The sequence below is a fragment of the Bolinopsis microptera genome, chromosome 11, assembly GCF_026151205.1.
Source record: "Bolinopsis microptera isolate Bmic1 chromosome 11, MBARI_Bmic_1.0, whole genome shotgun sequence".
In the NCBI taxonomy this organism is placed as follows: domain Eukaryota; kingdom Metazoa; phylum Ctenophora; class Tentaculata; order Lobata; family Bolinopsidae; genus Bolinopsis; species Bolinopsis microptera.
Genome location: NC_087082.1, coordinates 13,293,157 through 13,317,078, shown reverse-complemented (window position 1 = coordinate 13,317,078; position 23,922 = coordinate 13,293,157). Strand labels below are relative to the sequence as shown.

The following is a 23,922-nucleotide window of genomic DNA, read 5'->3' as shown; positions in this document are numbered from 1 at the left end:
AGTGTGGTGTGACGTTGCGAAATCCTAGTGTGGATCTTGAATTATTCGCTAATAACCAATGAATGAAATTGCATTGTTGATAAAATGCTTTTTTTCACGGTAGCTCTTGTGTTATTTTAGTCAAGATTTTAAAGTGGGTGTAAGCTTTACTCTGCTGTCAAATTGATTGACCCACCCTAATAATGAACTCAGGAATTTCACTTTTAGGAACGCGCGAAGCAGTATATCTTAGCGCGTTAGCATTTGTTGCACGCGCGTTCTTTCGCAATATTTGTAGATATTAAAGTTTAACCTGGGCATGATCTAACTCAATATTCGAAACTTTTATACTGAGTAGTATGATCTAATGTATCGTCTACTTTAACTCCACTTTATATTCCTATTTTAGCATGGGAACACCGGAGCGGAATTCGAGCACGGATCGGTTCTCCAGTATGTCGGTACCGGAACATTTGAGTGTGGACCCGGACGATCTGAGAACAAGGAAGAACTCTGATTTGAGTAACACCAGCGATAACGTTAGTTTTTCAACGGGTTTGGATTATCTCTAGTTTCAAAATTATGATTGTTTTCCTAGCATTGGTTGCATGATAATTATGGATAAGCTCTGATGGTTTTATAATTAATTTTGTTATCTAATCAGTGGCGAAACGTACATGTGTGCCGCCCCAGCCCCCACCGCTAATTTTTTTGCCGCCCCAAAAATTTTATTGGTCCTAAATAAAATTTAAAAAACGTCGGGCCTTCTTTTTGCCAGCTTTTTTTTGGAAGCAAAAAAGACCCCAACTTTTTCACGTTGACCGAACGTTAAATTGGACAGCATAATACACTAATTGGGCTTTTTTTCTTTGATAAATACCTGAATTTCGGGAAAAAGCCGGCCCCTTCAGGAGCGGTCGTTTTGCCACTGTATCTGATTTCTCCTCCAGGCCTTCTGACTCAATGTTTTATAATGTTTAAAAAGCTAAATCCCGACAATTTTAGACCACTTTGTACAACTGATATCGGGATGTCAGACGATATTTCATTTTACACATTCAAATACGGGTATAAATTTGACGGAAAGGGTTCCATCAATACATTCACTGTTATACGGACACCTCAAATGTTCACATCATATTTCCAACTCAACTAGATATTTCAGATGATGGTTCCAGACAGGCTGCTAGTAGACGACATGACTAACCCTTACCACGTTCCACACTTGGATACACCCCCCAGGGTCCTTACCGTCGGGGACGTTAAAAGAAGATCTCATGTCAACACCAACGGTTCTGTTTCCGCGTAAGTTGGACTGATTAAGATATGAATATTGGGCGATTGTAGATGAGAGGTTTATTTGACTAATAGGGAAACTTTCCTTGCATTATGTTCTGTCCATCAAATTGTCAGTTGGGAACATTCTTTTCTGATTGTTTAAAACTCATCACTTGTATCAGTGTTTGCTAATGGATTGTTCATATTTTCATTGTTTTATATTCTTAGGCCGATTCCTGCTGCACCAAACTTCGAACAAGACGAAGACATCTTAACTCTCGCCAATCGAATCCTAGCTCTCCATCAAAAAGTGATCACACTTGAAAACAGATTGAACATCAAAACTGAATCCAGTTTTACGGGCGCTGCTGCATATTACTTCAAGATATTTGGGATTAGCCTCGCGGCTGCATTTCTAGTGCAGTTTCTTTCAAAGAGATGACATACTTGCTAATTAATTCATAACTTTGGTTTATTGTCTTCATATTATGTGCGAGAGGTGAAATCAGCTTAAAGAGCTGCTCTATTAGTTGGACAATGAACATGAACAAATATTCACTCCTCTTGAGCATCGCCTTCATAGCAACAATATTCACTCTTCATAGATATGGATGCTGGCGGGGAGGTTAACCAATTTTGTTTTGACACGTGACAGTGATTACGGGTTTTGATTGGTCATTAGTAAAAGCTGATCTATTGATCTCTATCACGTGTCAGAAATACTATTGCTCACTTCCCGATCAGTATCATAATCTACATTTTGACTGATATTTGGCGCTGTTAACAGCTCATTTGGTAATGCATATTTACTGTGTATGTATATTTGTAAGGTTTTGTCATCGAGTTTATATGCAAACTAAGATAATAGTTGTATGATCATGTTAATAGTTTATACTTTATAGCGTTATTATTAGCGATCTGCAATTTTTAAGGTTTCTTCGATATTTTGAAATTTTAGGATCACTTGATTATCTTAACGAATTGATTAACTGTGCATGATGACTAAAGACTTACGATAATGCCAGTATTTTTACTGGGTATAATAATGATTAAAGAGCCATACAACAAAGTTACCAATGTTTCTGTGCAGCGAAGAAACATGAACTTGTAACTGGTAATTACTGCACTGTTATCGGGTCAATTCATTATTATTGCTGTTATTGTTATTGCCCTCTTACTGATCTGTACCAGTGCCAATGTTTCTGTGCGGCTATTGGTCACTCTATTAGTCTGTGTTTGATATATTTTATCAATTATTTGTCTTTGTTAAAGTTGGTATGCAGTAAACCTTGATAAATTTTATCAATTATTCGTCCATGTTTCGGTTGTTTGTATGCAATAAAACTTTATATATTTTGCCACTCCCACAAAATGTTACCAACATCTGTGTTTAATGGCTTGGGATCGTTCAGATATTACGTTAGCAGCCTAAGGGGAGGGTGATTGGAATTGCTAAGGCTATCTTAATTTCTACAAAATGTCTAATAGCTATGTGTGAAAGTAATTTAGTAGAGGAGAGAGGGTCTAAAATGGGAAAAATCTGGCTTGATGATAATAATATGTGAACGATCCCCAATCCCCATAGATAACTCAAGTCGTGTTAACCATAGTTAATCTTCGTGCGGTCAGTAGAATTAAAGACCCTAAATAACTGGATATCGAACTTATCGTGGTTGCTTAAGAATGCAATTACATTTTAAATCGACTTTTTTTGTTAATCGTATTATAACTCAAGGTTGTGATCATGATATTTATTGGTGAGATGCTTGGTAACTTTTAAATGGTATAATTACAATTGAATTGATAATTAGTTTTTCGCCATACTGTATTATGTGAATTCAACTTTTTAAGTTTGATAGCACTGAACTTCTTCTATTTTATTTGTTCAATTTCGTGATATCAAGTTCAAAGTAAATTATAAGCAATCTGAGGTCTTGCACAACTTTAAAAGTTATAAAACATGTGTAGCGTTCACCAATCATATAATCTTAAAATGTACAAAGATAAAACAGCAGTTCGGAAATCAGATAAGAAATTTAACAGTTCATCGAAGATACTGTTAATTTGGATTATCTTTCCCAGGCCACGGCCATAATATTACTCTAATCATATTCTGCACTCTGGCCAATATCTTGCATTTTCTTTTCCTCTTTGATACGCATTTACACACTTCATGCAGGGCTCTACCCTTTCAGTCCAGAAAATCTTTAAACAATATGCAAACCCCCACATCTTACAAGTGAAATTCCACAGAGTAGTTAACATACTGGTTAACAAGTTTAATATTGTGGTGTCACGTTACTAGTGACAATCACTGTGACACTAAGTCATTTCAAGACAAAAATTCACACGAAAAGTAGCGATATTTTGCGTTAAAAAGATATATTCTTGATTCGCCACAGAAAATGATAGAAACGCGATTCTGTAAATACCATGCACGACTAATATTTGCCATCGGTTATTACCCATAGCCAGGGAGTGCGTATCACCAGCCGAAGTTGTACCAAATCACAGCTTGGTAACTGGCCGACTTGCATCCGACCGGATTTGAATCCGGGCATTCTGCTTGGGAGCCGGGGCTTGGGAGGCAATCGTGTTACCACTACACCACCCGCCCGACTAACCCCCCTACAGCTAGTATACTACAGTAGTATAGTGCCTTGGCACAGAGTGGCTTCAGGCTTAAGGTTAATGAAAAGGAGATAAGCACCTCAGGTCATCCCAACACCGGGAGGGACCTAGCCTTGTATTACCCATAGCACCAAAAACTACCACTTATGAAATCTGTTTTTAATTTTTCGACTTCAAGGTAAAACAACGTAGTATATGGTCAAGTATTTGTCATAATACACCAATAATAATATTGGCAAAAGTCTAATAACTTCCGATAATTAGCCATTAATTATTTAACTACCTAGTCCAGCCGTTGCCAGCAAATAACAGCAACAACGTGTCTTTTGCAGTAGTCATGTTTATTATTGTTATTTAAATCTAATTTTGTATATATATATTTATTTCAATCCCCTATATGTACGAAATATATATATATATTTTGTACATATAGGGGATTGAAATAAATAATTTTGATTATCGCCAATTAGTCGTGTAATTTTGTACAGGGTGGGCCAAATGTAACTGTGCAAACGTTGGCCTTAATAGCTCAGTCACTGAGTGCTCAATCGAAATAATTCTTTCCGGTATGACTCACCGTACCACTGGTTCGAAGAATTTGTCAAATCGAAAAATATTCGTGTTCATTTTTTTCGAATGAAGGTTCATTTTCCCATTTATTTGATAGTTTGGATAGTCGGATCGAGCTATATTTTATTGAATTGTGTTTGGCCATTCGAATTAAGTTTTTCCTGAAAGAATTAGAGTTGTAGCTTCTCAGATAACCGAGATAAGAAGCATAACGAGTTTATTCATCACGTGTGATCAGGTGATTGGTTAACCTAATCACGTGATTGAGCACCGTTGCCTACAAAGCTACACTCATCGAGCAAGGGTACCCTATGCAAATGGCGATATATCGAAGTTTATGAAATAAAAGATTTAATGTAGTTAAATTCTATTTATATTTGTGAATATTAGCATTATCATTATGGAGAGGGGCGAGTTATAATATTATTATATTTATTATCTTGACAGTTGCTGTTGTATTTGTAACTTAAGATTTAAATTTGTATTCCTTGTATTCCTTGTATTCCTTGTATTCCTTGTATTCCTTGTATTCCTTGTATTCCTTGTATTCTTTGTATTCCTTAGGTGACCCCGTTAACCATCCCGTTAAACATTACAGGAATCGTCAAGCTGCTGCCCAATTAAGGTGTCCTGTCAGTGTCACTGTCACATAATCACCCAGTCAATTTTCTTTACGAAGATACACAAAATGATTGATAACTTCGTCATTTCTAATCCGTTTTGCCTCATTTGTTCAGATCAGATGCAACATTTAATAATCTACCGTCTCTAAAAAATTAGGCATCCATCGATCATGTTCAAAGATAACAATATAGGTGTTTTAATATTGAATGGGCGTGGTCTAAAATATTTGGATTTTCAAATCTTGGCGACGAAATCCTCGAACAAGAAGGTACAGTATGCCATTTGCAAAGCAACAGCTCTCAAATATAAAATAAAGCGCGGAGGTATAAGACCAAACGTTTGCACACTGACTTTTGGCCCACCCTGTATGTTATGTAATTGTAAACTAATTGTAATTTAAATCGTCTGAGGAAGACTACTTATTCAGTTGCGTAATTACCACCGATAATTAGCTAATCAGTTAATTAGTCAGAACACCGTTAGTATCACTCCATCTTCCACGTGTAGTGTGTACTGAGCGGAGGAATACAGACTTTTATCTACAATTAATGTATTAAAACCCAACACAAAGCTGGTAAACAAGCAAACAGGTTTATCTCTCCCTTCTTATCAGAAAATGAATCAAATTTATCTGCACAGCATGCAGTGACAGCTGGTTCAGCAGCCAAATAGACTAGTTTGATATGTCAGTCCAATATCCGGTTCTTCTGCTGTGTATTTCTGTATTTGGTAATCTTTGTTCACTGTTGATGATTTTACATGTCACGTCTTTCATTTTAGCAATTTTATAGTATCGCAATGTCATGCAGCTTTTCATATAAAGCTCCAGCGGCGATTATCTCTGTATTTGCACCGCATAGAACCGCGAACTGCTACCTTATGACCACCATAAGTAATAAACATTTCGTGATGTTTGCCTCCTAGTCTTGGCAATTATTTTCTTTTAGCCTAATTTTTCCAGATTTTGGCACGATTTTTTGTTATTTTTTGTATCAAATGTTAACAGGAAAATGAGAGATTAAGGGGTCGTTCACATATTACGTAATCAGCCCAGGGGGGGGGGGGGGGTTTCAAATGCTTACGCCTACGGTTGATTACGGGGGGGGGGGGGGGGGGGTTTGTTGATTACGTAATCAAAATTTTAATTTTATACCGATTTTCGAAATACCAATTGGACAATTTTCGTTAATTATGTTATCAAAATTTTCGTTTTTTAAACCAATTTTCGTTTAGTAAGTTATTTCATTCATTAATCCGTTGTGATAGGGGGGGGGGGGGGGGTGTCTAATCTTGATTACGTAATATAGGAGGGGGGTTGGGTCTTGATTACGAGAATATGTGAACGATCCCTAACTGGATTCTTTGATTATTAAACACGTACGTTGTACGCGTTAAACTGGTCCGTGAACGGTGAACCGTGCAGTGCCCCTCATGCATGGAGAGGTTTGAAGTTATCACATAACAATAATTGAATTGGGACTGATCAGTTGGTTAATTTTATTTTTATTACATGTACTTGGTTTAGTAATTTAGGCGAGATATTTATAAGATAAGGACCCTGATCGTTCTCATTAAATCAAATTAAGATAATTGACCAACTGATCAGTCCCAATTCGATTACCTTACTCGGGATTATTATGACCGGGATAAAGTGGCGGGTTTAGGGTAATTTCGCCATATTTTTCCCGAACCACATTTTCACCGGTCGTTAATAAACCCGCCGTCTCAGCTTTTAGGGTTCCCAAGGGGTATGGGTGCTCATATTTTAATCGTTGTCTTATATTCACTAAAGAAGACTACTGGGACACTTGTTGTAGGTTTTTCGACTTCATTTGGCTAAAATTGCAAAAAATTCACCTTTTTGCCCAATTCTTGTCATATATCCTTATAGTCAAATTGTTTATTTAAATAGGCCAATTTTTAATTTCTTAGGTATTGACTATTTCTACATAATGAAATAAGACTCAAAGTAAAAGTAACAGTTAAATTAAAACTTGAATTAATTAAAACTGTCAATAACATGAATCAGTTTCATCAGTCATTTATTCATAATTCTAAACAATGTGAACGATGCATTCTTTCGAAGTTTGATTAACCACGAGTCATTATTTCTGTCTACTTTCAACAATTATTGATAATTCGACTTGTTTCACAAATTTTAGCAATGCGAAAATTTCTAAACTTGCTTATCTCTAATAAGGAAATTTACGTCTGAAACAAAATTTTTGAATCTAAAATTGAAAGGTTGGACACCGGTCAAATGGCGACTGGGAAAATGTGGTGGGTTTTGAGCAATTTCGCCATATTTTTCCCGAACCATATTTTAACCGGTCGTTAATAAACCCGTCGTAATAATCCCGAGTAAGGTAGTGTTATGTGATTACTTCAAACCTTTTGGTGTTACGTTATCATTTTTCGCATTTCCAACGTTCATAAAGCCATCTGCAAAAAGATTTACCGTTATTGTGCTTGTAAATAAGAGCGTTTATGTTGTGAGGACTATATTGGTGCAGGGTAAATAAATTTAGAAACCGACCGGAATGGGCTTTTGGCTGCCGGACCGAATTTTGTCGGATAGCAATCTATTATCCGGTTAGCCGGACCGGAACCGGTTGTTAGGAAGGGCAAATATAAAGCTGCCGGAATATGCCGCATTTTTCCGGAAAATTTAAATTAATCCTTATTATTGGGCTTTTGTCATTATCAACTATGATATTAATCCTTATACAAACATCCTATAACATACATGTTATAAGCCATAGTTTGTAATTATACAATAAGTTCCGCATTCCTAAGAGTAATACAACTACACCGATGAGTTTTGCTGTTTAGGCCTAGCAGTAGACATAAGTCAAATATCAAATTAACAAGCAGTACGTTGTTACCAAAGTTAACAAGAAGTAACAAGAGTAGACAAATTATTATCAGAAATTATGTGCAATTGGCATATGCATATCCTACCAGACCCCTTAAGCGCGATTGCACGTGTGAGACACAGTTGTTCCCTTTTTGTCATGCAGGTCTGAATATCAATTATCAAAGCACAATAGTTCCCGATATTCAGGGCACAATATATATTACCTTTATAACATGCAGGCGCACTAAATCACTGGTTCGTACTTCCAATTAAGCGGCACAGAAGTTCCCGGTTCAGAGTACTAGGGGGTGGGGGTTGGCTTTTCGGTTTCCCGAACTCTTTTTAATAACGTTTTTCTGAAAACCGCATTTCTCCACGTTTCATCATACCCTGTCCATTAATATTATTAGCCGAAAATATTTTGTTTGGTTTTCCGAAGTCCGTACCTCGGGCCTCGATACACAATTTTGGACTCGATGCTTCCTCCTTGTAATGCAATCTCAGAAGGTAGGCCTCCCCTTTGCAATTGCAACACGAGCTCGGAAGCGGGTACGTATTGACTTTGAGAATGACTCGGACCGAAAATTTTGTAAGTCAAAATGTTTTCAAAGTCTTTCTGGAAACCACTTTTCTCCACGTTTCAAGTCAAACAAATTTTGATGTAATAATTCGTCAAAATGTGACGAAAAAAATGCATTTCAAGATTTTAGAAATACTTAATACATTTTATTCAAGAAATATCCGGCAAAATTTTCGGAAACCGGACCGGAACTGGAACCGGATATTGAAGCCGAATATCCGGCCGGAACCGGATTCAGCGGGATATGTGGTCGGTTCCTATGGCTATACTAGGTGGGTTCAAATATGCCACGACAGTCCGACATTGTCTGCTAATTTGATAATTACTTTGAGGTAATTAACTTTGAGGTGACACACATGGCCGGTTTATTGCTATAACAAAAACATTTTTCAAAGACTCTAGCGCCTTGAGAACAACCGATACGAATATTAAACTTAAAGTTGGTTTGATAAACTGACAAAACTAACGCTAGCGAGTTACAGAACGGTCAGACCTGCCATGCCAACTAGTTAGCTCTAGACTCTAATATTAACATGGTTCAGTCTGTGTCGGGTTCAAATCACAGGTCAAGTTACCTCAAGTGGTCTGATTTGAAGACGTAATAAGTCATACGATAACCCTCAAATATAATTGAACGCTTCGACCCTGAATACAATTTACAGTGCGTGTTGCAGTGAATTAAAATTTTTCTTTGTTTTGTGATTATTGGCACAAGTACACGAATTCTGTATCATTTGTTCCGCAACAATATTTTCCATTCTTGTTAGCATGAAAGCTGTTGTTCATGTAATGCGTATAGCCATTTAGTTATAAGAGCATTAATTATAACTATTAGTTAAGTACGTTATTACATATACCTGTTATTACTTACACAGACCGATGCAAAGGAGCATACACTATACATAAGATCTGATGATTGCGTTACAACCAACAGTGGCAGCAGTTAAATAAACTCCATCGGCTTAAATTTCTTAGACTTAATAATCTCTGCAAATAAAATGCAAGGGCGGTTTCAAAATGATTACAGTTACGTGTCTTCATCGGTCGATTGAGAGGGCTTAACGAATGAAGATAATGATAAATTTAAAACTCTCTCCCTTTAAAGCTTTGACTTTATGGTGACAATACGATTCAAATTTCCACAACACAGTTGATTTTAGTGATACCTAAGATTTTGATCCCCAATCGATATATCCATCTCGCCTCGGCCTATTGTTTGTTAAAACCTGGCCGAGCCAACACAGCTGCACAAGTTGATGAGATCTATAAAAGAAAATTCGTCCAAAATTTGAAACCTGTGCTGGTCTATGAAGAAAGGTGGCACTGAACACAGGTGTTTTGTCTAGGTGTTGATCATGTTTGAAGAAGAGAAGAAGTGTGAAGTGAACTCAAATTAAACTAAAATGCACAATAGTTTTATGGTCTATAAATAAGTTTTGTGTACATAAGTTGTTAAAATGGAAAAGTTGATGGTATAATCAAGTTTAACTTAAACGTCATAATTGCAGACTAACTACTAACTAGTAACATTGGCTGGTACCGTCTGGCACAGTTGGCAACTTCCCAATTTCGACCTTGGTATATTTCGCCACGTGTTAATTATTCCTTTTCCGTACTTTGACCCAAACATTAGTTTATCACAAACCTTTGATTGTTATTTGATTCACCAGGATCACCTAAGTAAGATAAGCTCAGTTCTCACACGTTCACCATATGCATGAATTCATTAATTATAATCTTAATTGTAATCTTACATTACAATTAACCAGAGATCATTTCGCACTAATGTTGGGGCCTCGGCAGCCAGATTGCCAAATTTTGGATTCCTCTTTGATCTATCCCTTTAATTATTTATTGCAACATTGTTTGCTTTTCGAAGGTTGCGTAACCCTGATCCTGCAACCAATATAATAGTCGAGCCGAGCGACGAAGGCTCTGACTCAATACCTTTATTGAAAGTAAATTGTCCATATGCAATATCCCAAAAGGCAACAGAGCGAGAGAAACATGTGGTTTTCAACAATTGTTAGGGAAAGGGTACCTAATATTAGGGTACCAACTACTATACCTAGGTCGTAGCTTGTTAATTGTTATGTTGACTTATCTCAGGTTAGAGCCTGACCCCCACCCACCCCCCCCCCCCCCCCCCCCATGACAGATAAAAGTGAGACTAACCTGATCTCCCACAGTTGATGCTGAGGAATGTCAAGACCACCCCTGACGTTGACTCACTCACGAGAAGGAAGCTTGAATGGCACAATACTTTCATCAAGTATAAAATCCAGTAAGGTGATGGGCGGAACTCGTTCTGTTCATGTGCTGGAATCCCAGGATTTGATCACTGGGTACCAAGAGATTGATTCCAAGCTTGAAGAGATAACAACATCTTCTAGGCAGGTGAATTGTGTAATAATATTGGATTGAATAGTTTCCGTTTGTTTGACAAGTTCATGAATGGAATCGATTTGAAATATTGAACGTATTATTTCAAATGCTTTTTGAGTCATGTTTAACAGTATTATCAAACAGTCACCATTAATTCTTAGTAACCTTCGATGATCGATCACTCGCCCGGATTCAATTCATGAATACATACCATTCTATATTATATTCTCGGAGTGTATTAAAGCTAGAATGTACAGTTCGATTTCATTATCTTTATACTACTCGGGCTGCAAGGTTTGACAGTATGATTATATTAATCATAAACTTGTCGTCTAGAATAATATGACTGAGATTTAATATAATATACTTTCACATCTGAATGAATTTTGTACTTGTACTATGTTTATATGGTTTCATAAATATCGTCAGTATAGGCACGGCGATCTGGACATTACGTCAAATGGACATTAAAGCGGATCACATGATACTCACTTTACCATTGACACTACCGTCCCAAATGATACAATGTTGCTGTTTGCTAGAAACAGCAGAAGTTGTAGGGGCCAGGGGGCCTTGGTGGTAGCTAAATAGATGTAGCCTAAGTAGGTGAAAAGAGCTGGAATTTTTGGTTTCTGCCCACTGGTGGTACCTGTATAGAGCAGGAGGTAGCATTCAGAGGTTACTAGAAAGAGCTAGAATTATAACGTGCTGGAGGTAGCTGGGTAGAATTGGCATGGCATGGAGGTAGCAGAATTGAAGGTAGCTAGAAGTAGATTCTACTTCATGAGGTGGGATTGAAGTTGACTAGCCATAATAGCCAAACAGTACTGGAGAGGGCCAAACTTGTGGTAGCTATAACGAGATAGCTAGATATTCATGTATAATTGAAGTAGTTTGAGGTAACCAGAGTTGGTGGTTAGATGTATACATTTGGGGATAAGATAAAATAGCTGGAAGGAGCTTCTGAAACTGAATTGTTTTGCTCCATAAATATTAAATATTATCTGAATGTGTTCATGCTGAACATTTTGCTGTGCTGCAAATAAAGTGTCTGTAAGAATTTTTCAGCCTGGAATACCAAAATTAGGTACATGTTTGATGTTACTATTTTAGGATGCACGAAAATTAAAACAGTTTTTAATGAATATCTCCAAAACTAAGCACTATAAACCCTATGTTGCTTTAGAGGCCCCTACAACGTTCAGAAGCCGAGATACAAAAGTCATATATTTGCGCCTGAGGGTAATTTAGAAATTTCCCCCTAGGGTTGGAACTACTGATCGAAATTGCGTACCTTATCAATTCTGATCCAGAATGACCATACAAAGAACCTGATTTCTAGAAAAGTTGTAGTAGATTTTTCACTCTCGCCCCAGTGAAAATTTTCATATAAAATGACCGCATGTTTGATTTTGACATAAAATGACGCATGTGAATTGCGGTTATTTGATGTCAAACTTTGAGTCCCTAAGACTTATTTTAGAAGCTGAGATTTTCCATATATGCGCCTAATGTAAAATATGGGCGTGGCCCCCACAGGGTTGGGACTAGCGACACAACATTTGCCGTTCGGTGATTTGAGTTACCAATGACCTATTTAACCCGATTCAGTATAAAAAAACGTTATGCAGTGAAGTGCACACTCAACCTCTCCCTACTACTAGAGCATATGTTTTAATGTCCAATTCGTGCGCACTCATACTCGACGTTGGTTTGCAACACTTTCAACTTAAATTTAGATCCAAATATTAGTCAAAATCTAATAACTGAACCAAATAGTTTTTTGTCACTAAAATTGATTATGCTATAACTTGAAATTTTAACCATTAAACAATCAACAGTCAAGCGTCATTTTAAAGTTTATCACTGCTGTAAGGTTTTATAAATGCTAAACGTAGATGAATTCAGTAACTTAATACAGTGAACTAACCTTACTCGTAAGTCCCTTGTCTGCCCACAAAAGTTCTACAACGGGTTCATGCTCTGAGCCAGATAGTGACAGCTTCAAGACTCCAGAGGTCTGTTCTGTTGATATTTATTTTTTTATGATTATATGCATATACTTTGCGAGAAGGCTTCCCGCTTACCGCTGGAGGCCAGTTTCCGTTGACCGTAAGACTGAGAGAGAGAGAGACAGTGAACCTGTGAACTAACTAAGACCAAAGTTGTTGACAGCTATGTGTCTATCTGAATTCTGATAGTCACATACTCGGTTTATAACAAAGCATTTGTTTTGATATCCTTGCCAACTTTCGGTCGTAGAAATATATAATATATGGTATGCCAGTGATTTTTATTTGCCACTTTATCTTATCCTTGTGCGTTTATTCAATTTTCCATTATCTTTGAACCGCAACTGTTACCATGGAAATAATAAGCCCGATAGGTTGAAGAAAACTTTGATCCCTACCGATAAAATTCCATTCTGTTTATAAGTTTATTTCATCCCACTATCTCTAAGTCTAAGAAATGACTGGAATTTTGATTTGAATTTGATTTGGTATCCATTTAATTTTACCTCAGTTCTCTTTAAATACAGCAAAACCCCGATTTACCGTACAGTTTTGGGAATGGAATATCGGGGTGTACGGTATCACAATGCTGGCAAGCATGACCGTGCCTCTTATTTTCACAATACTATTTACCCCCTTTACTATTTACCCTCTTTACTATTTACCCCTTTATTATTTACCCCCTTTACTATTTACCCCTTTTACTTTTATACCCCCTTTACTATTATACCCCTTAATTGTTTTTCAGGCATTTAGACTCATCGAAAGTAGTTCAGCAGGTATATTCAAGTTCAAAATTCTAATTCAATGTTAAAGATGACATGAATAAGAAAAAGTAATGTAGAGGTTTTAAAGAAATTTGCGCACCATATCGGTCAGATGAGTTCAGTTCGTATATTTACTTTGGTTACTTTGGTGTGCTTCATAGAATCCTCTATCGGGTCATCAGAGTTGCTGACCACCCGGGCAGCGAGATCGCTGCCTTTATTCCACTCCAGTCCAGTAACGAGTTTCCATTTCGACAGCTGTATACTTTAAATTCCTTTTAAAACTTATACGGATCAGTAACAGATTGAAGTGTAGTAGAGTTCATTTAGATCTACCATATAACAGCATACTACTACCATACTATAAGTTTAATATTGATGCAAGCTAGTAAGGTATCTTGATGCAAGCAAACTACAGTGAAATTCTCATTTATAACAGCCTTCTTTTACTTGAACATTTACAAATTTTAATTTAATTTAAATTTATCACAGATCATAGTAACAGACTGAAGTGTAGCACAGTTTAAATACTACGTTCGCACGAGACTACAGATATATATCTTGATACAGATATATATTATCTTGATACAAGTAAGCAGATAAGGAGGAATGTTGAGACCAAATATGATGAGCACAGCTGTCCTTATACCTTACTCGGGATTATTGCGACGAGATCATGAAGTGTAAATTTGCGAATTCTTCAAAAATACTCGAAACTTGGGTAGTGAGCTAGGCTTGGTAATTCTGCCGCAATCCCAAAATAGCTCCGTCGTAATTGCTTCACAAGCTGAGATAATATGGGGCATATCAATTACATTTTTCCAAGTTGCGGCTAGGTGACAGGATAGCATATACGACATGTGTAAAAACACCTGATTTTAATCGTCCATAACAAGTTTTCTGTTGGTTATGTTTTTGAACCGACAAGATTACCATCAGGTATAAACCATTATATTTCACATATCTTCCTAAATTTGGTGTACAGCGATTAATCTAGTTCCTACAAGCAATTAAAGGCAGCTCACTTCATGGAACTTGAATGTAGCACGAAATCCTGGAATAATAGCTTAATTTTAATGCCATCATGTGCGGCTGTGTATCAGCTATCTTCATGCACATTTTGCTGATATGCCAACGAAATTAACTTGCTCAAAAATTCAAAAAACATGGTTTTTTGGCATATTTTTGGCCCAAAAATCAGTTTTTGCGATTTTACCTGGGGAAACTCAGACTTATCATTTCAAAACCACGTTTAATCGATTCTACGGTCAAAAGTACGTCTAGAAAGATGTATGTGGAGTCCCTAGCGTATCGAGCAGAAAATGCCCGTAAGAGCTTTTACTAGGAAATTTATAAGACAATTATTTGACGCTTGTGTATATTATGCACATTATACAACCACAATTTTCGAAAGATAAAAGTCAATTCAAATCTATCAAGTGTCGTTAATTTGAAGATTTTATCAATTAAATTGGCGCCACAGCACATGAATAAAAATGTGTATTTTAACACTGTTTCTATTGCGGTGTCTGACAGTTAGCCGCAATCCAACAAAATAGGGCGATATTCCAGTATCGATTTCACGCGACATAATTAAGTTACGAATCTGGGAATTCCGAGCCCTATTCTTATATTAGTGTTTCTATGTGATAGTATATGTGAAATGTTTTGACGATTAAGTCGGGGACACTTGATGATCCCTTTAACGACCGGTTAAAATATGGTTCGGGAAAAATATGGCGAAATTGCTCAAAACCCATCACATTTTCCCGGTCGACATTTTACCGGTGTCAAACCTTTCAATTTTAGATTCAAAAATTTTGTCTCAGATGTAAATTTCCTTATTAGAGATAATCAAGTTTAGAAATTTTCGCATTGCTAAAACTTGTGAAACAAGTCGAATTATCAATAATTGTTGAAAGTAGACAGAAATAATGACTCGTGATTAATCCATCGATGGTAAATACGTCAAAAAATCGCCTGTAAATACGCCGTATTCAAAAATTCTAAGAAATACGTGAAATACGGCAAAATTTGGCGCTTAAATTCTTTGATGGTAAAATTTTTCAAAATACGCGCGTATCTCTTTCGAAATACGTGATTACAGATTAGTGATATTTGCGCGTGCGTCGCTGGCCCAGTGTGCAGTGGTATATTAATATAGCAATACTGACAGTCGTTTTGGAGACTTCACGGTGCTCGAATGAAAACGCTGCAGCGACTTGCTATTCTTATGCTGAACCAACCAATCAGTCAGTCTGCTGCAGAGCAGAGCTTCTCAGGTTATAAAGCAGTTATGCCTCCCTCGAGGAATAGACTTTCAACCGAGACCCAGTTCCAGTGCATTTTTATCTATTACAATATTCGCAGACTAAGATCACAAGTCTCTCTTGCTTGAATTTTGAAACCGGTTACCGGATTAACACGGACTTCCCAGTGGCATAAGTTTAAAAAGTGACTAGGAATCCAGCCTGGAAAGAAAAAACGGCTATAATAAACTTTTAAAACGGCTATAATAAATTTTTCGGCCGGATGACGATTTCATTTCACCTTGCTAGTTATATTACAGAGGTATTTTTAGTTATTCATTAGTTATTCATAATTGCCAAAAAGTATGGGAAAAAATTATCCTTTCCGTGTTCCGAGTCTCGAACTCGCAATCTGCTGATATGGAGCTAGCGTATTAACCAATTAAGCCACGATTCCATATACTATAATGTAATATTTATATATAGATGTTCGCGCGTTACTGCAACTTAATTTGAAATACGTAATTTATCATCGGGAAATACGTATGCGTAGTACCTACGCGTAGTCTCCCCAAAACGCATTTACCATCCTTGTCATAGCCCAGCCACTTACCACTCAAGCCACTGCATATCACATAGGAAGCAAATAGATGATCCTATTTCAGTTTTTATGATGAATAAGTTGCGATTAGACAATTTTCTTGCTCTTGCACATTGGTGTTTTCAGATGGTGTCATATGCATAATTGTGTTATTTTGCTCCCAAACTTCTCTTCGTGAAAGCTAAAAATCATGTTTTGAAATACTAGCATCAGTTCCGACTCCCAACGCTGAAACACAAAATTCCTATTTTCTTGCCTAAAAGTGATTTAAGAAATAAAAACGCTTTTCGTGAATTAAAAGCCTTTGCTTAGTTTTACAATTTTTCGAACATGTTTCCAGTTTTAATTGTTGATATGAGCAGGATACTAGAACCCTGAAAAGGAGGATGTTACGGGAAGTACTGGACGCAACGCCTGGACTCATACTTCTTGGGATTACATTCCTGTTCCAGACCATGCCCTCCACATACATGCCAGTCATTCTCAGACAAGATTATGGCATTCCGGAGAGCACATCTGCCATCATCATATCATCTTCAACGTTAGATATTACAACTAATTTAAATTGTGGGACTAATCAAAATATTTGTTGGGTTTCGGCATGGTTGAAAATCACTGTGCCTTTTGTTTATTCTGTTAGGTTCTTGAACTCATTCGCAAAGAATTAATAGGTTTTATGTATATATCAATTTAAATTTACTGTTCTTTTTATTTAAAAATTGTTGGTTACATTGCAAAAAGAAATGTATAACTTTAATTCAATCAGCTAAGTCGATCCAATTACGAACGATCATCGTTAGCGCCGAGTAACCAAGCTCATCCTCAGGTTTACGTACATTTTGTCGTGCATCGTGTCCCCAAAATTAGACGACTGTCTGGATTCAAATTTGATAATGGTCGTATCGTATTTCATTTTTCTAATATCTGGGATCGCATTCTCCTTCATTATCGGGTTACCTCGATATTTGGTGAGTGAGATTTACTATCCAATCAAGTCTTTTGTAAACTATCATATGATTAACAATTGAACTTGAATGAGGTAGCCCAATTTGTGTCGGATATAATAATGGCAACTTCATTCAAGGTAGGCCTCTGTTAAAATCCATTGCACATCGTTCCGCAGATTTGTGACTCAAATTTAGTCTTATGTTTAGATTCTAATGTCACCACATCGCGTGTTTAGATTTAATGTTTATTATTAATACTACTACTATTTCTTAGGAAGTTATAACCACATTGAAATTTCCTTGCAGCTTCCAGGCGTGGGGATATCGTTGAGAGCACTGGCTGGTTTCTCAGCAGGGGTTTTCGAGAATATTCTTAGCACAACTCTTGTAAGGAAATTTCCTGGTAGAATAGGTGCCTTTAGCGGTAAGTCACCGATTAATATTGAACATAGCAAGCTAAATCAATTTTACTTCAATTGTGCGTAGTATGTAATTGTAATAGTTTTCAAAGCATAAATGTTGAAAAGTTTATAATTGCTAGATCATAACTGAAATCTATCATTAAATTCTCATTTTCAGCGGCCATTGAAACCGCTATTAACGTCGGCTGTTTGATAGGACCAATTCTAGGAGGAGCTCTATACACATGGTAAATAAATTTTTAGCTATATAGTATTAGTAAGAATATGTTATTGATAGTTCAAGTTCACTGCGCTGGCTATTTTGATAATTCAACTGAGATTCAGACATTTCTTTGTGTTTAAGATATTTTTGCAGGACAGGGAAGTTTTCCACAACGTGTCTACTACCAATGTGCCTGGCAACGGTGGTTTTTATGTGGTTTGTGGGACAAGTTTCACGAGAGTTGAACGTTAAGTTCAAAAGGAGAACCTATTCTAGACCAAACTCTGGCTCAGAAGAATGTAACAGCAGTGGGGGATTTTTGAAAGTTTTGAGGTTAAAAGACAATACAGTTAATTGTTAAGCTTTCATAAAGCGTAACTTAAATCATCTATAAATTTAAGATCATTTTTTAACATCATTTGAACGTTTTAGCGCGATCATGCACCATTGGGCGACGCCGAGCTGCGAAAGATTGACAATAAAATTTGAACGTTGATCTGAAGCTTAAATTTCTGAAACTAACTACTTTCAGTTACTGGCAAATTGTTCTAACTCTTTTCTTACCCTTCTACGGATCTTTTGTTACTAATCTACCTTTAACTATAACAGGTTTGTCACTGATACTAAAATACCTGAAATTACTTAAATTATCTGTTCGGTTCTTTTCTCATCGGTTCTTTTTGTGTACCATTTTTCACCTTTTATGTGAAATATCATTCCATCATCTCTATTTGTTTACAAAGAATCCATATAGCAGAACTTCGTTGTGATATTCTAAAGCTAATCTAGATATCATAATTACAGCACCCTATATTGACGATGCCTTTGACAAGGGATCAGTTTCGGCGGGAGTCCTGTTTCTAGTGGACGCAGTAGGATACTTAGTGTTTGTTATCTTATCAGGCTTCCTTACTGATATCCCCAGGTTAGTTACTGTTATACCACAAGCTACAAAGTTAAAGCTTTCTTGCTGCATTTCAATCTATGATGTTTGAATTTGGGTATCAGCGTTAAAGTACCAAAGATTTCATGTTGTCACGCAAATCAAGATTATACATATTTATTCTGCAAACGATAAATTTCGTTCCAGGTTCAAAAAATTGGCACTTTGGGTCTTTGCAATATGTCCCTTCATCCAAGCGTTCGGTAATCTACTGATTGGTCCCGCGTTCTTCCTCCCTTTCACTCCCTCCTACAATTGGATCCTCATTGGGTTCGCAATCAGCTGTAAGTTGGTAGTTGTACACTTTGCATTAATTACTGTAAAAACCAAAATGGTCACTTTAAAAAACATCCAGCATTGCTTCAATAATAAAAATATTCAAATCATTCGAGTGAAATAATCTTAAACTCGAATGATGTCCTAATTTAGGTTTTGTTATAATTTAAGACTGCATATAACATCGCACTACAACATCGTTAAAACAGCTTCATGGTTAAAATATCTCACTTACACAGCCTCTGGGTTCGGAGTGGCCTGTGGACCAGGTCTGAGATCACTGACAGCCATGTGGCGAGGAATCCAACCTGACAGAGATACCGACTACTCTGCTTACATCACCTCAATCTTCCTTGTTACTTTCTCTTTGGGTGAGGTAAGGCCGGAGTTTAATATGATGTCGTATGGTCTGAGCTATATGAGTATAATACATTTAATCGTTAATAAGATCATACTTTCCAGACTTTTGAAACACCCTCTATCAATTATGAGCTGATTCCTGATTATCTGATTCAATCGACCACAATTCTTCAACATTTGGTCTAATTTAATCTAAAACTTACCGCATGAATGATTGGTCACATAAACTCATGCGCTTAATTATAAAATTAGTTCCTGAACGTAAGATTAAGTGCCTCCGTTATAAGATCAATGTTAAACCCACGTACCGAAGTATAAGAGACCACGTGCTACATTTCATGTGACATGTCCCAACAGGGTGCAGGTAACGCGGTGGGAGGTATTTTGTACGATTACATGTCCTACAACTCTATAGCCACCATCTTCGGGTTCTCTCTTTGTCTTCATGGTCTCATCAACACCATATTCGTCATATCAGCTTATGACAAGGTAAATGAAATGAAAGAATCTGTTGAGAATTACAAATGATAAACACAGTTTGAAATACATTTAACCGCAGCTATCTATTAAATGTTAAACTTAATGTTAATAGAGCAGTGAGTATAACAGTAAATGTTCTTTCAGCCTTACATGAGGGAAGTAATTGGAGCAAAATCAGAATACACCTCAGCAACTTCACCCCTTCTGGGAAAGAGGAGAAACCATAGCAGTGAAAGTGGAACTGAAAATGAACTTTACGATTCAACCAACGGAGAGAGGACTTGAAAATCAGTATTCTGCAATACAGTCAACAAAACCATGACTGATTTACATCTTTTTCAATCATAGATTCGTTTGTCAGATGTACGCTTTGGACCTGCGTACTGCCGTTCACAGTTCACAACTCTTATACTTCAAAGTTCAACAACTCTTATACTTCAAAGTTCAAGTTAGTTTTACAGCAATCACTGAAAATGAGGACTTGAAGCACGTTTGTTGAGAAGACTTGATATTGTGTTATGTACACGATATTAGTACCACTGGTGGCAAGGGTACTAAGGGTGATTTAGTTTTACAGTACTTCTTCTCAGATCTAAACATCACCAATTGATTTTGCGAAGTTGACTAAATTAAACGTTAATGTTAAATGATAATTTACTGGTGATTCGTATTAAATAAATGAAAATAATAGGATAAATCTAATCTTAGATCGACCAACGAGCATTGATTGTATAAAATGTGTTAACGGAAATATGGCTCCTGTACAATCAAACCCTGCAATTTTATACAGTTTCAAGGATGGGACATTTCTAAAAACATCGAGCAAATCTATTATTTGGAGATCGTGTAACTGTAATTAGTAATTTTTGAATTCGAGGAATGATTTATGATGGTAGTCACGCCCATCGAGTCCCCTAGTGCCCATTTCAAAACGCATTTCACTCTACAAGCATGATTTATCACAAACTTATGGGACGAAACGACTCGAGTTGGAATGTGTTTTTAAAGACCAATGTTAAGTTCAGTTCTTCCTGGTGTCCATATGCATACCTATGAAGTGAAGACGAAGTACGCTCTACGATGAAACATAAGTACTTAGTACGTGGACCATGTGCAAATGTATTTTACCGTCTTAGCACTGAGCAGCACACGCAATCACTTCATTAGCCATGAGAAAATTTTCATGTGGTGATTAATATGGATTGCAAATTCAAGGGCGTTATTTAGCTTGATGAGCGCTAATGTGTATATGTTCTCATCAAAAAGCTTTTTGTTGTCGCTAGTACTGTCGCTAGAAGAAGCTTTTTACACCTGTTGTATTGTCTTTTGCTACGTGGCTAATTTCTCTGATCTTAATCGAACTGAAGTTCTCGATAATAATATTATATTTTGATTTTTGACATGACATTTGTCTGCTTTGCTGACAAATGTTCGACAAAAGAACTTCGACTGGATGAATTAAAAGATATTTATAAAGATAAATTTTGTAATTCAGATTATCTTTCAATTTAGTTTTTTATCGAACAATTTTGAGTCATATATGAAATTTGACAACATTCCGTGAGCCAGAAGTAATTAAGGTAACAGTAGAGGACATGATGTTCAATAAAACTATTGTACCTTCATGGGATTGGGCCTATATACCGATACTGATAGTTGGATAATATCCGGTTGGAAGAGACAGCAAGACTAAAAGAGAGGCCTATATACCACGAGAGCTTGTTATCCCAATCAAATGTGATCCAATAGCGTGCAGCAACAGTTAAGTAGTTTAATATGAGTAGCACCGCCACCAGTGCTTTTAAGTGCTTGCCAATATGGGATCGCGAAAGAACACGAAAATCGGTCCTCATTGATATCACATTGGCAATTTTTAATTTTATTTCCTTTCCACTTTAATCGCATGCTGTTTAACTAATAATATGTGTAATGTGGATAATTGTCAGTGAGCAAAATTTACTGCACTAAGCGGCTATCGTCATGGTGTCCCAGGTAACTCGTACTTTTTAGATCTATACACATCTTTTTAGATATAAACACAAACGATATCAATCTATTTTCCTGTTTGCTAGACCGGAACTGAGTGGCAAACAGGAAAATTAAAACGATACTGAATGGTTTTTAAATTTCCTACCGCTGGTTGCTTGATGTCAGAAAATACTTTTTTTAATAACCCAAACGTTTTGAAATTTATGATCCCGTGCACCTGTCATTGAACACTGTTATCCTATGATATTGATAAGGACCCAGTAATAGCTATTGAATCACAAGCAGATACTATTTGTTGAATTATAGTCATAGAGTACGCTACCTGGACTGTAGTTCCACACGTACCGTAACTTCGAAAGGGGTGATTTCTGACGAACTTAAGTTGTCGAACTAGAATTTGTGTCGAACTATAAGAGTACGTGAATTGCTGTCCTCGACCCTCGTCAACTATATAGTAAACACATTCTGCCCTGTTCTAGGGTAAAATGGAGCTATAGTACAGTACTAGCTTATTCATTATTTAATTGGGTGGTTAAGGGGAGATACACCAAAAACGTTTTTGCTCCGAACATCGATTTTATTTTATATTATGGTTAAATAGACAAAAAGAATAAGATTGCACACTTTCAAAATTTTCTTAAAATATTCCCTCATCGAGAAAAAAAAAATTTTTCTTTTTCGAAAATTTTAAAAATTTTGAGAAGTCTGTCACTGTAATACCGATAGTTCGGCCATTTTAAAAGTTTTTTAGCTGATTGTTTTACTGAACATTACTTACAATCCGTACAAGAAGTCATTGAAAGGATTATATAATTGAACGATAAATGACGAAGTTACAGACCAAACAAGGTCGAAAAAATAAAAATTGAAATTTTTCCCACTTCTAAAGTTGTACATTTCACCAATCACCCGGGTCAGCAGATATCGCTTTAAAAATTCTTGTGAGTGTAGCTGATGATCATATCAAACTTTTTGGAGTAGGATTTCTCTCAGATTTGAGTTTTAAGCTATGCAATGTGGCCTCAAACGACTTAGTAAAATTCATCGTAAAAAAGGGCAAAAAAGGCAGATTTAAGGCTTAAAATGCCTATAACTCAAAAAGTATCAGTTTTTTTGAAATAATTTCTACAGGATCGTAATCAGCTTGGTAAGACGAATCTTTTAGTACGACATTTATAATATTTAAAGACACAAAATTTGTAAAAAAATGTGTACAATTTGTACAAAATTTATACAAGGGGGGACCCTTGTGTTCGAGCTAAAAATGATTTCAAAAAAACTGATACTTTTTGAGTTATAGGCATTTTAAGCCTTAAATCTGCCTTTTTTTGCCCTTTTTTACGATGAATTTTACTAAGTCGTTTGAGGCCACATTGCATAGCTTAAAACTCAAATCTGAGAGAAATCCTACTCCAAAAAGTTTGATATGATCATCAGCTACACTCACAAGAATTTTTGAAGCGATATCTGCTGACCCGGGTGATTGGTGAAATGTACAACTTTAGAAGTGGGAAACATTTCAATTTGTATTTTTTCGACCTTGTTTGGTCTGTAACTTCGTCATTTATCGTTCAATTATATATATATATATGGGTAAACTAGACCTGCAGAAGCCAGGGGAACGGCCCATAGCAAGGTAAACAGGATGGCCCGGTACCCAAAAACCTGATTAACTAGCAAAGATAAAAAATAACAATAGGTAATAAATAGATACCAATACTATACCGATATAAGATGCATAGTTCAGAAGGATCAAACCGGGATGTTCCT

At 36.5% G+C, this 23,922-nt stretch overlaps 2 protein-coding genes across 2 annotated transcripts; both read left to right on the top strand.

The window, feature by feature from the left end:
- The first annotated feature begins 387 nt into the window (after nt 1-387).
- On the top strand, nt 388-3,121 carry LOC134822931 (uncharacterized). The gene is made up of 3 exons (XM_063834209.1): nt 388-518; nt 1,145-1,284; nt 1,486-3,121. Exons 1-3 carry the CDS (start codon nt 390-392, stop codon nt 1,697-1,699), a joined length of 483 nt encoding a protein of 160 aa, XP_063690279.1. The 5' UTR covers nt 388-389; the 3' UTR covers nt 1,700-3,121.
- Nucleotides 3,122-10,626: 7,505 nt separating this feature from the next.
- LOC134822930 (MFS-type transporter SLC18B1-like) lies at nt 10,627-21,688 on the top strand. Its single transcript, XM_063834207.1, has 12 exons — nt 10,627-10,916; nt 16,896-17,074; nt 17,360-17,501; nt 17,787-17,904; nt 18,060-18,129; nt 18,258-18,437; nt 18,637-18,713; nt 18,909-19,029; nt 19,195-19,331; nt 19,563-19,699; nt 20,041-20,172; nt 20,308-21,688. Exons 1-12 carry the CDS (start codon nt 10,722-10,724, stop codon nt 20,446-20,448), a joined length of 1,629 nt encoding a protein of 542 aa, XP_063690277.1. The 5' UTR covers nt 10,627-10,721; the 3' UTR covers nt 20,449-21,688.
- Nucleotides 21,689-23,922: the final 2,234 nt, after the last annotated feature.